The sequence below is a fragment of the Acinonyx jubatus genome, chromosome D4 (assembly GCF_027475565.1).
Source record: "Acinonyx jubatus isolate Ajub_Pintada_27869175 chromosome D4, VMU_Ajub_asm_v1.0, whole genome shotgun sequence".
Lineage (NCBI taxonomy): Eukaryota > Metazoa > Chordata > Mammalia > Carnivora > Felidae > Acinonyx > Acinonyx jubatus.
Window position 1 is genome coordinate 7288898 of NC_069391.1, and position 16152 is coordinate 7305049.

General features: G+C 44.3%; 1 protein-coding gene and 1 pseudogene across 2 annotated transcripts in view; one reads left to right on the forward strand and one right to left on the reverse strand.

Moving 5' to 3' along the window:
* The window catches only part of GLE1 (GLE1 RNA export mediator), a 30673-nt gene extending 14521 nt beyond the window's left edge, over positions 1-16152 (reverse strand). Inside the window, exons 1-6 of one of the 2 annotated variants that reach the window (XM_015062373.3) lie at positions 15966-16152; positions 9952-10173; positions 6968-7078; positions 1797-1945; positions 1494-1554; positions 1045-1299 (exon numbers count right to left, since the gene is read on the reverse strand). In XM_015062373.3, the coding sequence (XP_014917859.2) occupies positions 1045-1299; positions 1494-1554; positions 1797-1945; positions 6968-7078; positions 9952-10173; positions 15966-16064 (897 nt within the window). In that variant the 5' untranslated portion in view covers positions 16065-16152. Of the gene's footprint in view, positions 1-1044; positions 1300-1493; positions 1555-1796; positions 1946-6967; positions 7079-9951; positions 10174-13385; positions 14123-15965 lie in introns of those variants that run through there. The other variant, XM_027035293.2, reaches the window with a different exon arrangement.
* On the forward strand, positions 5610-5986 carry LOC106966298 (60S ribosomal protein L37a-like; annotated as a pseudogene).

Here is a 16152-nt window from a genome sequence, read left to right on the forward strand (position 1 = left end):
ACACTTAACCAACTAGACCCTCCACTGACTTTTTAAAACAAAAACTTGAAAAAAAAAAAACAAAACGTGAATTGGTACAACTTTTGGGTAAGAGTCAAGAACCTTAAAATTATTTCAGTAATTCCTTTTCTAAAAATTTATCTCAAAGAAATACAAATAAGACGTATATAGAATGGTATTACTATAGTGCTATGCATGGTAGTGAAAACACAGAAACTTAAATGTTCAACATTAAGCATGTCTTTTTCTATTGTTTTTTGGTATGATTACATGTGGGAAGTATCCAATTCCACATATTCATCAAATACCGAATATCTGCCATGTGTTGTGGCAATACTTGGCACTTTTTAACACTGCTTTAACTAAAAACATCAGGGGCACCTGGATGCCTCAGTTGATTAAGCGTCCAACTTAGGCTCAGGTCATGATCTCCCGGTTAGTGGGTTCAGGCCCTGCATCGGGCTCTGTGCTGACAGTTCGGAGCTTGGAGCCTGCTTCAGATTCTGTGTCTCCTTCTCTCTCTGCATCCCCGCCCCCCCCCCCCCCCGCCCTGCCTCTCTTAAAAGTAAATAAACATTACAAACATTCTTTAAAAAAACAAAAAACAAACATCAAAATATTTTTAGTGATTGTAGTAATTATGTGTTCAAAATACAATGTTAACTGGAAAAAAGCTATACACATTGTTGTAAGGTTTCAATTTTTACCATAGCACACCAGGTGTTCAACAAAATATTACTGAATGAACTAAAGTATTTTGCAATCAGAATAAACAATTATTTGTTTAACCTAAGATAAGAAACTCTGGATATATAAAAGTCCACTTTGGGGTAAGGGTAACCCCCCACATGCACACTCCTTGTCAGGGAAGAAAGAGAAAACGCTAATGGTGATTATTATCTCTAACAAATGATCTTGCTATTTTCTACAGTAAGCAAGCATTATTTTTTTTTTCCAGGCACTCCTTTTAAATCAGAAAACAAATCTGCACTAAGACTGTCCATTTCCGAGCCAGAAGACCAGGTCGCTCCGAAGCTCGCTCACCTCAGAAGTGGCCCGGATGATCCCCGAGACGAGGCCGCACAGTTGGTTGCCCCGGGTCCGGAAGGCGGACAGGTCCACCTTCAGCACATCTTTATGCTGCTCAGAGGCGTCCAGCTGCTGGTTGAGGTGCAGCACCTCCTCCTGCAGGCCATAGAGGCCCCGCAGGCGGACCTGGCCCTCTTCCTTCCGCAGCCGCTCCTGCTCCACCTGCTTCAGGCGCTGCTGCTCAGCCTCCCTCAGCTTCAGGTTGAGAATCTGCAGGAGGGGTTGTCCGGTTACCTCCCAGGGGCGCCGGGCCTTCTGTTTCTACATTCCCCAAGCCCCGGGTGGGCTACATATTTTACAGATGGGCCCCCCTCTCCCCAGCAGGTAAAGAGAGTCACAGGGAGGCAAGACCCGGGTTAGAGCCACACCAGGACGCACCCACAAGAAGTCTCCCAGGCTCTGACCTTTGCTCTGTGACGATGCTCAGCTTTTAGCTTCTCTTGGTGCCCCAGGGCTTCTCTGGAGCTGCAGGAAGAATGGCAGGAACATCAGGGATGCTTCCTGAAACTGTCTCACCTTACCTCTCCTAAAAGCCTCCCTCTCCTTGCGACACCTTGGTTACCTCTCCAAGGCTGGGCATTTTTCTAGGTTATGAGCTTCACTGGCTATTTTATTTCGATATTTAAAGGCTCAGTAGGTCAACTCTTTCCCTTGGGGTCTCATGCTGGGACAGAGGTCGGGCTGAGCACACGGACGTTCCCGCTCACCTCTTCTCCATCACTTCCCGTAAGTCCTGGAATTCTTTATGATGTTTCAGTTCCTTCCGTTCATCAAAGCGCTTCAGTTGTTCAGATGCCATCTCAGAGAGGGCTCGCACCTTCCTCTCCTGCTCCTCTTGCCACTGCCTCAGGCCCTCCTGAAAAGAATCAGCACCTGCTCTCTGCAGCTCTGTCGGCACCTTGCTCATTTACCCATGCGGAACATCCTCCCGTCTGTCCTTAATTCCATCAGAGATAGTCAAGGGCATGGAACCAGCTGCTTAGTTCGCAGAAACCATGCTCACGTCGCCTCTCCTCTCCGAGTGGATGTTTACACCTGGCTGTTTTGGAAAGTTCTCCCAATTTGCCCCTTGCGACTCATGTCACTCCAGTATCAGCTAGGAATGGACAGGTATTTACCATCGTGGTGTCAAAGAGCCCCGTGCTTTTAAGCCTCCATCCTGTGTACTCTGATTTTAGAGTAATCAACAGAAATACTCATTCTAATTCCATAAACATGCTATACACATTCCTATCTACTCCTTTCCTCACCTTATCATCTCTGCCTACATTTCCTCCCCCACCTCCACTTAGGAAAGTCCCCTTCCTAGATTCCTAAAGGTATTCCATTTACTATTCATGACAGTATTCTCATTTGGTCTTTAAGAGTGATGTGACATTTTAACTACTAAAATTTAAAGGGTATATATCCTTTGGCACTGGTTTATTTTTAAGAATTTATCCCAAGGAAATACTGAACGTGTGTGCAAAGATGTATGAACAAGGATGCTCACTGCAGTCCTGTCGATGATGGCAGTAAATTTAAAACAATTTACATTAACTGGGGATTGACTACACATATTATAGTAGGTCAGACTAGAGAACACTCTGCAGCCTTTGAAGAGGACAAGATGCTATATATGCTAGCATGAAGATACGGCAAAGTACATTGTTAGGATGTCACATTATTCTATTTTAAAGCTTCCAAGGGTGCCTGGGTGGCGCAGTCGGTTAAGCGTCCGACTTCAGCCAGGTCACGATCTCGCGGTCCGTGAATTCGAGTCCCGCGTCAGGCTCTGGGCTGATGGCTCAGAGCCTGGAGCCTGTTTCCGATTCTGTGTCTCCCTCTCTCTGCCCCTCCCCCGTTCATGCTCTGTCGATCTCTGTCCCAAAAATAAATAAACGTTGAAAAAAAAAATTTTTTTAAAGTTTCCAGTGCAAGAAGGCAAAGTGAATACAGCATCTATAACCTCTCCTCCGAGACTCCGTTTAAATATGAGTTGGGAAGGGAAAAAGGACTCAACAGCAGAACGTGCATGGGATTGTCAGAAGGGAAAAATTTTCACCATGCTTCTGGAACACAACATTTCTGTGGAGGAGTGTGAACTGACAGCAGAGCTGGGCAAACGTGAGGGTGCGTGCAAACACAAGCAGACTACGTCTCTCAGGGAGAGAACCAAGCTACCAGAACCTCAAAGAGGCTCAGGACTGGGCAATGCCAGATCTAAAACCAGGTGGGGTTCACGGGGCTGAAAACAGAGATATCAGCTGAATGTTTTCAGACGAAACAGTCAACTCAACTCTCCACCCCACCCCCCCAACCCCCCTCCCCCCGCCTCCTCCCAAATCATGAGATCAGAACAGTCGGTAGCCAGGCATGTGTGCTGTAATGATTTTTTAAAAACATCTTTTCGGGGCGCCTGGGTGGCTCAGTCGGTTAAGTGTCCGACTTTGGCTCAGGTCACGATCTCACGATTCATGAGTTGCGCATCAAGCTGTCTGCTGTCAGCACATAGCCCACTTTGGATCCTCTGTCCTCTTCTCTCTCTGTTCCTCCCCAACTTGCACTCTCTCTCAAAATAAACACTGAAAACCTCTTTTCATGTGCTTCTTTGTACCTTTGGTAAAGTATCTCTGTTTTTTGCCCATTCTGTACTGGATTTGTTTTTACTGTTGTGTACTGTGTAATGATTTAAAAAAAGAGATCTGCACAGGGGCACGTGGGTGGCTCAATCCATGAAGCGTCCAACCCTTGACCTCAGATCAGGTCATGATCTGACAGTTAGTGCGTTCCAGCCCGCATCAGGCTCCATGCTGACAGAGTGGTGCCTGCTTGGGATTTTCTCTCTCTCCCTCTCCCTGCTTGCATGCTCTCTCTTTCTCAAAATAAATAAATAAGCTTAAAAAAAAGAGAGAGATCTGCACATTCTCTGACCCTCCCACCTCCTCCACTTCAGCCCCTCATGACTGCCTTGGCTAAGAGAATGTGGAAAAGAGAAATAATGTTACATGATTCCTGAGACTAGGCCACGCAGCTCAGCTCGCAGCTCGGGCAGTATCTCTTACAATGCTTGCTCTTGGAACCCGACCTCTGTGCTAGGAGGAAGCTCCGCCACATGGAGAGGGCAGATGTTCCAGCTAAGTAACTCCAACAGCTACACAGGTCAGTGAGGAAGCCTCTGGAAGAATTCCAGACCTTGTCACTGCAGCCACAGAGACCCCAAGTGAGAACTACCTAGTTGAGCAGGTTGACCTCCAGAAACACGAAGGACAGGAATGAAATGTCAGTTGTGGCTGTAAGCCACAAGTTTGGGGGCGATTTATTACACAATCATGCATACATACTCCCAGCCAAAAAAACAGAGAGTTCTTCCCTACAAGAAAATGAATAAATTATCCAGAGATAACTGGATCAGCTAGTGTGGAGGCCGGTATTCCAGAACATATACCCTAGGAATTCTGACACTTAGGAAGTTCAAAATCATAATAATTTTGTTCCTGACAATGCACCTGGAAGCCTTGGTCCAACCACTGGTAAATAAAGATCGTTAGATATTTGAGGAAATTCTATACCCTAGAATAATGAATCTAGAAAAAACAAATTATTTCAAGGAATACAAATCTGAAAAAAACTTTAGTATGATATGAAATGAGAATTAAATGCTCTGAAAAAGGAACACACGGAGAAGAAAAAGCCCATGAAAGTCAAATATATAATTTATTTTATTAAAAAAAAATTTTTTTTAATGTTTATTTCTTTTTGAGAGAGAGATAGAGACAGAGCATGAGTGGGGGAGGAGCAGAGAGAGGGGGAGACACAGAATCCAAAGCAGGCTCCAGGCTCTGAGCTGTCACCACAGAGCCCGACATGGGGCTCGAACCCACAAACCGTGAGATCATGACCTGAGCCGAAGTCGGACGCTTAACCGACTGAGCCACCCAGGTGCCCCTAAACACATAATTTAAAAAACAGGTAGGTACATAGTTTTTCAATTAACAATGGAAGGATAAAATTAAATCTCTTGGAAAAGAGAAAAAGACAAAAGGAAAATGAGAGGAAGGATAAGAGAAATAGGGAATTAATCTAGGAGATCCAATATCTGACTAATAAAAGTTCCTAAAACGAGAGAAAAAAAAGGCAATGGAGAGGAAGAGAAACTAATCAAAGGGGAAAACTTTCCCGAAGATGAAGGGCATTAAGTGTTCAGCTGAAAAGGACTCCCCTAGCCAGGACCTGAGCATTCCTCACCATCCACCTTGCCAACACCCAAGAGGAAGCAACCAGACCCTTTCACTCAGAGTAAACAGTCTTCTACCTACATTTTACTTATTTCTCGTTTACTTCGATCTTTCCTCACCAGTACAGAAGCTCTGTGAGGGCCTGAATCCGCGTCTGCTTTGCTCACTGTTTTATCTAGACCTAGAATAGCGTCTAAGCGCTCCATAAGCACGTAAGTGCTCGGTAACTATTTGTTGACTCAATGAATGAACAAACGAGGGTAGATGCCAGAAGACTTTCACATTATAAACTCACTTGATCTGTGGAAATTTTTACAAAACCATGCGTTGTCTTTCTAATTGCAAAATCATAACGTCAGCTCCCTGGGCTCAGGCTTAGTTTGAGGCAACATGGCTAACGGCACCAGGATGGTTGGAATCCTCCATAAATATGGGAGCCATCATGGTGCCTCCCTCAGGAAAATGGTGAAGAAGACTGAAATAGGCCAGCCCGCCAAATATACGTGCTCCTTCTGTGGCAAAACCAAGATGAAAAGACAAGCTGTGGGGATCTGGCATTGCGGTGCCTGCATGAAAACGGCAGCCGGCGGTGCCGGAGCCACACGGCCACTTCTGCCGTCACAGCAGAGTCTCCCATCAGACTGATGGAGGTGAAAGGCCGCAGAAGCTACGCCACCTGAAATACAGCCAGCCTATAATAAATGGGTTCGTTTACATAACAAAATTACTTTGGTCTGTTGTTAAATTCATTAATTAGATATTCTCACTTGTGTTACATTAGTTTTGCTCTCTCAAAAGACCTGAGAATTAAAGTCCTTCTAATTTTTTTGAGAGAGCGAGCAGGGGAGAGGCAGAGAGAGAGAGAGAATCCCCCAGTGCAGGGCTCGGATTCACAAACCGTGAGATCATGACCCAGAATGAAATCAAGAGTTGGACTCTTAACCAACTGAGCCGCCCAGGCGCCCCTAAAATCCTTCTAATTTTTATTGGAAAAGCATGAAAAAAATAATAAAGTCAAATAAATTATTAAAACAGAATTAACCTTTCTTCAAGAGGCTGTTAAGATCCATCTTCTCAGTATAACCTTATCTGACAACCCCAGATCATCTTCCAATTCTGGAGAAGTAAATAGAAACCGGGAGAGCCTAAGTAATTTTCTCAAAGTCACATGCAACACGGAAGAGCTAGGATGTGAACCTGATCTATCTTCCTTCAGAGAGCTCACTTTTTTTTTAATGTTCATTCATTTTTGACAGAGAGAGACAGAATGCAGAATGGAGGGACAGAGAGAGAGAGAGAGAGAGAGAGAGAGGGAGGGAGGGGGAGAGAGAGAGAGAGAGAGAGAGAGAGAGAGAGAGAGAGAATCTGAAGCAGGCTCCAGGCTCTAAGCTATCAGCACAGAGCCCAATGTGGGGCTCGAACCCACAAACTGTGAGATCCTCACCTAAACTGACGTTGGATGCTTAATTGATGGAGCCACCCAGGTGCCCCAGAAAGCTCACTCTTAAATGCTACGTTACACTATCTCCCCAACTGAATCAGGAGCTACTAGCATGTGGGGCACAATGATTAGCACGAGGTGGGCATTCATAATGCCTGAAGAACTGTATTTAAATGTGGCTGCCGTGGGTCAAGCCTACCCTACTTCATGGGACACTTACTCTTCCTCTCATTCTGTGCACCAGCTCATACATCCGGATGCAACCTTCCACTTTGATCCCCCGGGAGGACTGAAGTGCCATAGGTTCTGCATGCTGGGACTCATGTTTGTCCTATACAGACAGAAAATGGAAAAATTAAGCATTTAAGATGGTAAAGTTGATGCTACCCCTTCTACATGAAAACCACATCCCTACCTATGAACAACCACCCAGAAGAACAACAACAGAACAATTTAGGTTAGAACCAGTGTGCTTGTCATGATATTGATCTTGTTCTCATTGTTTTCCGTTGTAAAGGGAATAATAATATAAATTACATTTATATAATAATATACAAACCAATAGATGGGTTATTTCTCTGCACAGTTTTAGTTTGCTTTGTTTTTTGGCTTGCTTGTTTTGATCTGCCCGGCAAATTGTTCCCCATTCTTCTGGTAAGAGTCAATGTGTGCTGGAGTGGTTTGAATGGAGCCATCCCAACCCACATCCCCAACTGTTCCACCCTCCTTCAAGGGGTAATCATGAGACCAGCCTACCGCTCAAAGTACTCCATCCCCCTGTGCCAAGCTAGGCCAGACTCCATCTCTGAACTTTTCTGATGGAGTTATCTGGGAAGGCTTTCTACCTCTGAGGATGCTAATCTAAGAAGATGTGTGTCTACGGTCACTAATGGCCATCTTGCCACATGGAGTCTATAAGAAGGATGGAACCAAGAAGAGTTAAGCAGAATTGAGGGGACAGGCAAAGCCCCGTAGGTGGGTCGTTGGATCAAGTCAAAAATAACGTAAAGCAGAGAGAAGCAGAAAGTATATTGCCCGGATCTAACCGATTCTATATGCATTCACAGACTTACTAGTCATGTGAGCTAATTAATTCCTTTTTCTCTTCCGTTTTGCTTAAGCTAGTTTGAACTGGGTTTCTCTCAAACCCCCGAAAATTCCTAAATGACACAATAATTCATTATATAAAGGCATCTAAAAGTTTATTTAAACCTCAAGAATGAGGGGTACCTGGGTGGCTCAGTCGGTTAAACGTCTGACCTCAGCTCAGGTCATGATCTCATGGTTCGTGAGTTCGAGCTCCACGTCCGGCTCTGCACTTAAGGCTTGGAGCCTGGAGCCTGCTTGGGATTCTGTGTCTCCCTCGCTCTGCCCCTCCCCCACTCATGCTCTGTCTCTCTCTCTCTCTCTCAAAAATAAATAAACATTAAAAAATTAAAAACACAAAACAAACAAACACCTCAAGAATGATGGAATTCTCTCTCTGGAGAGGACATCAGCAATTTGGCCCAGTACCAGGTTTACAGATGGAGACCGAGCCCTGGGGAGGGAAAGATGACTGCCTGTGGACATGTCACAGCACTGGCATGACTGGAACTGAGAAGCACTCATAGAAATTAAAAAAAAAAAAAAAAGTGTTTTTTAACTCTATAAAAAAATAATTAAAATAATTCTAATTCACAGAAGTTGTGAAAATTGGTACAGAGAGGCTGATGCACTCTTCACTCAGTCCCCCCCCAATAGTAACAGCCATAAATACAGTAAAATATCAAGAAAAGTAAACTGATGTTGGTACAAGCCACAGAACTTCTTCAGATTTTGCCAGTTGTACAGGAATTCATTTGTGTATGTGTATCGTTCCATGCAAGTTTATCTCATGCATAGATTGGAGTAACTGCCATCATAATCACGATACAGAACCGCCCTGTCACCACAGGCGTCCTATGCCACACCTACCTCCATACCCCTAATGTGTTCTCTAGAACACTCTTATTTCATGAATGTTAAATGGATGGAATCATACAGTGTGTTCCTTTATATTTGTATGCAAATGAACTACTTCTGGAAGGATTACTCCCCATGCCCCAAAAAAGAGAAAGAACGGAACTCCACCAGTAACAATTTAACTGCTTTTAAGGAAGAGAAACAAGCAAAGGCAGGGACAAAACAGAGTAAAAAAGAGTAAAAATGCATTTTTTTTCCACAAATCACAATTTTTTTTTTTTTTTTAAAGAACTAATGATAAGGTACATCTAGACAGCAGGTCTAAACTTTACTGTAAGCCTCCAACAGCCAACCAAAAAGGGAGACCTCATGAGTTAAATGCATGCAATATTCGTGAGAAAAAAACAATCCAATTGCTGAGGAAATTCATTACTATCACTGGTACTAAGAATAGAAGGGAATCTCTCTCCCCCCTCTTCATAAAGGGAACGCTGTGGCGTAGTAAATGGCATCTTTAAAACAGCTACAAGAAGGAGCCACCATTATTTTCCCCAGAGTAAGGTCACTGTTGTATGACAATCTTAAACACTTCAACTTTTTTTAATTTTTATTTTTATTTATTTATTTATTTATTTATTTATTTATTTAACATTTTATTTATTTTGAGACAGGGAGAGACAAAACATGAACAGGGGAGGGTCAGAGAGAGGGAGACACAGAATCCGAAACAGGCTCCAGGCTCTGAGCTGTCGGCACAGAGCCCGACACGGGGCTCGAACTCACGGACCGTGAGATCATGACCTGAGCCGAAGTCGGCCGCTCAACCGACTGAGCCACCCAGGCGCCCCTACTTTTTTTATTTTTAAGATTTTTATTTATTTTTAAGTTTTTTAATTTTTTAAATTTATTTTGAGAGAGAGTGTGTGCATGTGTGCAGGGGAGGGGCAGAGAGAGGGGGAGAGAAAGAATCTCAAGCAGGCTCCATGCTGTCAGTGCAGAACCCAACGTGGGGCTCAACCTCACAACCCTGAGATCATGATCTCGGCTGAAATCAAGAGTTAGACGCTTAACAAACTGAGTCACCCAGGTGCCCCAAGATTTTTATTTTTGAGTAATCTCTGCACCCAATGTGGGGCCCGAACTCATGACTCAGAGAGCAAGAATCGCATGCTCCCCCACATGAGCCAGTCAGGGGCCTCTTAAATACTTCAACTTTTCAGCCACCACTGCCTCCGATCTTAAGCTAATCACAAACCTTACCTCGGCTCCATCTGGTGTTGCTGAGGAAACTGGTGAGAAGGCAGGGGTTCTGACGGGAGATTTGGGAACACAGGAAGGTTGTTCAAGGTCTGAAGTGGATCTGGAGGATTCTGAAGTCTCAGAGGATGGTTGATTCTCTTGCATGTGGGGTAAGACATGGTCTACCACCCATCCGGAGTAGGAAGAGAGCTTGGGAACAGACCTACATTCTTCCAAAACATCCTAGAGAAAAGAAGAGGGTGAGGCCCAACTTGCATGTAACTGATCTAAGCAATCAAAAATAATTTTGTCCTTATAATCCACTACCTGCCTCACTGAAAACTCTAAGGCCTAAATACATACATACATACATACATACATACATACAAAGACCCAAACTAACTGTACTAACAATTAGAGATGAAGAGAAAGTAGTTTCTTCATAATGACCAACTCCTATCCCTTTTTTTTTTTTTTAAGTTATTTATTTTTGAGCAAGAGAGAAAGAGACAGAGCACGAGTGGGGAAGGAGCAGAGGGAGAAGGAGACACAGAATCCGAAGCAGGCTCCAGGCTCTGAGCTGTCAGCACACAGCCCAACACGGGGCTCGAACTCATGAACTGTGAGATCATGACCTGAGCCGGAGTCGGCCACTTAACGGACTGAGCCACACAGGAGCCCCATGACTCCTATTCTTTTAGAATATCAGACTAAATAACTCTAACCACAGAAAAAGGAACGATGCACAAAGATGGTCAATAAAGCATATCTGAAAGCAATTTAAAACATCAGAATGGAAAAGGACACGAGGAATTTTGAAGTAAACTACAGTATACACAATCAGTGGGATACCGGTCATTTAAAAGCATGGATTGTGGGGGGGCTTGGGTGGCACAGTTGGTTAAGCATCTGACTCTTGATCTCGGCTCAGGTCATAATCTCGTGATTCATGGGTTCGAGCCCCACATCAGGCTCTGTGCAGATGCTGTGGAGCCTGCTTGGGATTCTGGCTCTCCTTCTCTCTGCCCCTCCTCTGCTTGTGTGTGCTCTCTCTCTCTCAAATAAATTAAAAAATAATAATAATAACTTAAAAAAATGTAAAGTACAGATTCTGAATCCTATTTAACACCATACTTAAGATTCAATTTTTTTCCAGTCATTGAAAAATAATTGACATATATCACTGTGTAAGTTTAAAGTGACAGTATGATCAGTTGATTTACATATATTTCAAATGATTACTATAGCAGGTTCAGCTAACATCCATCTTCTACTATAGATACAATAGAAAGAAAGAAGAAAAAAGGTAAAAAAACTTTCTCCTTGTGATGAGAACTCTTAGGATTTACTCTTTTTTTTTTTTAATTTTTTTTTTAACGTTTATTTATTTTTGAGACAGAGAGAGACAGAGCATGAATGGGGAAGGGCAGAGAGAGAGGGAGACACAGAATCAGAAGCAGGCTCCAGGCTCTGAGCCATCAGCCCAGAGCCTGACGCGGGGCTTGAACTCACGGACCGTGAGATCGTGACCTGAGCCGAAGTCGCACGCTTAACCAACTGAACCACCCAGGCGCCCCTCTTAGGATTTACTCTTAACTTCCTGTATATCACAGCAGTGTGAGCTATAACTACATTGTACATTACATCTCCAGTACTTGTAAGTAAAAATTTGTGTCTTTTCATGATCCTCCATTTCCCCTTCCCCTGAGATTCAATTTTAAGTGAAAAAAAAAAGGGTATAAATAAATATCTACAATTATATAAAAATAAAAACAAATGCTAATACACTATTAGACATTAAGGAAATATTCTAGAGGTTGTGCTTGGGTAATGAGAGACATATTTCTCCTTGTTCTAATTTTCTAGATTCAATTTTATTTATTTATTTGTTGGTTTGTTTGTCACGCCCAATGTGGAACCCAACACAGGGCTTGAACTCATGACCTTGAGATCAAGACCTGAGCTGAGATCGAGTCAGACACTTAATCAACTGAGCCACCCACTTGTCCCTCTAGATTTCATTTTTAAATGAACATGTTATAATTTTTAAATTGAATATAGTATATAAAAATAGGCATAGAAAAGGGGTCACTGATGTAAAAGCCAATGGCTTAAAGCAAATGAGATTTAAAACAGAAACACTATAAAACAAGTTCTAGACATTCTTACCAGTTGTGTGTGGTGTTTTTTTTTTTAATGATTTATGTTTATTTATGTATTTAGAGAGAGAGAGAGCAAGCACGAGTGGGGATGGGGCAGAGAAAGAAGGAGAGAAAATCCTAAGCAGGCTCCATGCTGCAAGTGCAAAGCCTGTCAGGGATCCCAACGCAGAGTTCGGGGCTCAATCTTGAACCATGAGATCACTGAGACCATGACCTGAGCCGAAACCAAGAGTCGGAAGGCCCAACCGACTGAGCCACCCAAGCGTCCCTCAACTCTACCAGTTAATCATTATCTCTGTATATCTGGCATACAGCACGAGGCGGGAGGCACAGACAGAGAGGGGGACAGAGGATCTAAAGCAGGCTCCGTGCTGACAGGAGTGGGCCCAATGCAGAGCCCGAACTCTCGGACCATGAGATCATGACCTGACCCGAAGTTGGACAGAGCCAACGGACTGAGCCAGCCAGCTGGCCCTGGCATATAGCACTTTAAACCAGAGCAGCTTATGCCATTTAACTACAGTTAAAATATACAGCCATTCTGGCAAAGTTTACTCCATGTCAGGAAGATATTACCAGGAAACATGGAGACACGGTATGATAGTGACCAAGAGGACTGAGTTTGGAACCTGCCTTTCTTAATCTGAATTCCATCCCTGCATTCCACTCACCTGTACAACTATGGGCAAGTTACTTCTAAAATGGAATCATAAAGGATCCACCTCAAAAGATTTGGGAAGGATTAAATGAATGACAGCTATAAAGGGCTGAGAACAATACCTGGCACATAATAACTACCCAGAAACTGCAAGTTATTTATTTTACCTAGGTGAGTGGTTTTACAGCAGGATCAATTTTATCCCCCAGCAGATAGCTAGCAATGTCCGGAAACATTTTTTGTTGTCACAACTGGGAGGGTGCTATTGGCATCTAGTGGGCGGAGGCCAGGAATGCTGTTAAGCATCCTACAATGCAAGACATCCTACAACACAGCCCCTCATAACACAGAAGTTATCTGGCCTAGCCCCAAATATCCGTAATGCTGCGGTTGAGAAAGACTGATCTAGATTCTAGGTACATATCCCACGTGCAATAAACAGATATTCAACCCGTGGAGAAGAATCTGGACACAGAAGCAAACAGGTTATATGCACATTTTATAAAGTAATGAAACTCATTTTCAAGACATAATAGAAATACTGTTGAGCCACACCTTTTTTTTTTTCTCATTCCTTACACCAAAATACATTCCAGGGCCAAAGATTCAAATGTAAAAAATAAAACCACACATACCCAAAACACCATAAACAGGGGTGCCTGGCTGGCTCAGTCAGTACAGCATGCGACTCTTGATCTCAAGACTCATGAGTTCAAGCCCCACACTGGGCGTGGAGCCTACTTAAAATACAAATTAAAAGAAAAAAAAAAAAAACATAAACAGAAAAAATTCCAACTGACAAACTAGAAAAAATATATGCAATACATGTCACAGATAAAGGGCTACGGTTATCCTTAATACATAAAGAACTTGTAAAATCAGGGGGGAAAAAAAAACCCAAAAGAAAAATATAAATAGCGTGGCACCTGGGCGGCTCAGTGGGTTAAGCGTCCAACTTCAGCTCAGGTCATGATCTCGAGGTTTGGGGGCTCAAGCTCCACGTCAGGCTCTGCGCTGACAGCTCCGAGCCTGGAGCCTGCTTCGGATTCTGGGTCTTCCTCTCTCTCTGCCCCTCCCCCATTCGTGTGCATGCACACGCGCGCGCTCTCTCTCAAAAATAAACATTTAAAAAAAAGTAAAAGAAAAAGAAAAAAAAATACCAATAGCGAAAGACATAAACTGTCAATTCACAAATATATAAAACTGGCTCGAGGGGCACCTGGCTGGCTCAGTTGGTAGAGTGTGCAACTCTTGACAATGGGGTCGTGAGTTCCAGGCCCACACTGGAAGCCTACTTAAAAAATAGAATGCTATATTGGGGCGCCTGGGTGGCTCAGTCGGTTAAGCGTCCGACTTCAGCTCAGGTCATGATCTCGCGGTCCGTGAGTTCAAGCCCCGCGTCAGGCTCTGTGCCGACGGCTCAGAGCCTGGAGCCTGTTTCGGATTCTGTGTCTCCCTCTCTCTCTGACCCTCCCCCATTCATGCTCTGTCTCTCTCTGTCTCAAAAATAAATAAACGTTAAAAACAAATTAAAAGGGGTGCCTGGGTGGCTCAGTCAGTTAAGCGGCTGACTTCGGCTCAGGTCACGATCTCGCGGTCCGGGAGTTCGAGCCCCGCGTCGGGCTCTGTGCTGACAGCTCAGAGCCTGGAGCCTGTTTCAGATTCTGTGTCTCCCTCTCTCTGACCCTCCCCCGTTCATGCTCTGTCTCTCTCTGTCTCAAAAATAAATAAATGTTAAAAAAAAAATTAAAAAAAATTAAAAAAACAAATAAAAAAATAAAATGCTATAAAATTGGCTCCTGAATATATGAAAAAAAAAATGTTCGATCTCAATAAGAAGAGAAAGGCATTGCAAGACCATACCGAGATCTCATTCTTACCTATTAGACAAGCAAAAATTAAAAGTATAATAATGCAATTCTGTTGATGAGGCCGCGGGCAAAAAGGCAAGATCATGCATTGCTGACTGGAAGGCAATTTGATGCATCCGTTGTGGGGGGTGGGGAGACATCTATGTTTGGCTTCGACCCAACGACCTCAACTCTCAGAGTTTATCCTGAAGTCGCACTTCCCACAGAATGGAAACACTCACACACCAGCTTACGAGTAATGGGTTACAACTCACAAAACAGTGACCCATGAGTACGCCGCGATACAACCAATTAATTAAACAGGGGAGAAAAGAAAGCTCTTCCTTACAGGAGAATGCCAACTGGCAAACATAGAAGGAGTGGCTGACATTCAGGAAATGCCATTCGAGTACCTCACGAGAGTGACTGATTCAGGCAGAAAAAGCGAATGCCAACGACGGAGGTTTGACAAGGAAACCTCGATGCAATCTTGGATTACCTCCCCACAAGACACTCATCAACCTCAAAAGGAAAATCCATGAATTTTAAGTGCAGCTATCTGGCAGATAACAATGCGAGCAGGTGATCAAGGTCAGCATCGCCAGTGCTGGGAGAGCTTGCAGTATATGCGCGCTTCCCGATATGACTGACACAGCACAGCAACATTTCTCAGGCATTCCTGCCAGAAATGCAAAACGTGAGTCTACACCAGCCAGACCCATGTCTGTACGTATGGTCTGTATTCCCTAAAATTGTCAGAGATATAAAAGATAGGGAAACGCTTTTAGAATGGTTTCCCACGTAAGTCTAAAGAGACAAGACAGCATCCTATCTGTAGCTAATTACCAGCAACTCGGGTACTGTCTATGCCTTAATCCGTCTACATCCCTACATTCCTGTGGTCAAGTACATGGCTTTGAAAATCCTCGAGAGCGACCACGCCCCCATTCAACTTTCCAAGTCCGCCCAACGTCAATCTAAGATTTTGGTCCTTTCAGCAGGTTGGGCCCTATTAATCGTTCACCGCTAACTCTGGACCTCGCAGCACAAGAGACGGGCGGTAAATCACCTGACCCTGAAAGGGTTGCGTTGACGACAGCATAGCTGGGGCTGGGGGTGGCAACGAAGCCTTTCGACAGAAGAGCACCTCTGAAATTATGGGAGCTCGCTGAAAGGCTAGAATAGGCAGGAGAGGGCGGAAACTCTAGGACGGGGTGATGCACACACACAAGAGTCGAGAAACTAATGCGGGTTGTTAGAAAGAACGCACGTGTTCACAGCGCCGGCCGAGCCAGGGGCTAGGGAACAGCAGGGTACCACCGCGAGCAGACGGAAGGGCACCGCCCACTCCGGGGCCCCCCTCACCTCGCCCCGCAGCAGCCAGTCGCGGTGGTAGCAGAGGCGACCTTTGTCGGAACTGCGCAGCGCCTGCAGGGTCTCCCAGCAGCGACCCTCGGACGGCATGGCCGGCCCTGAGGGAGCTCTTCAGAGGCTCCGCTTGTGACAAAACAAGTCCTCGAATCAGCCGCCCGGAAACGGGCGCTCGATTCCG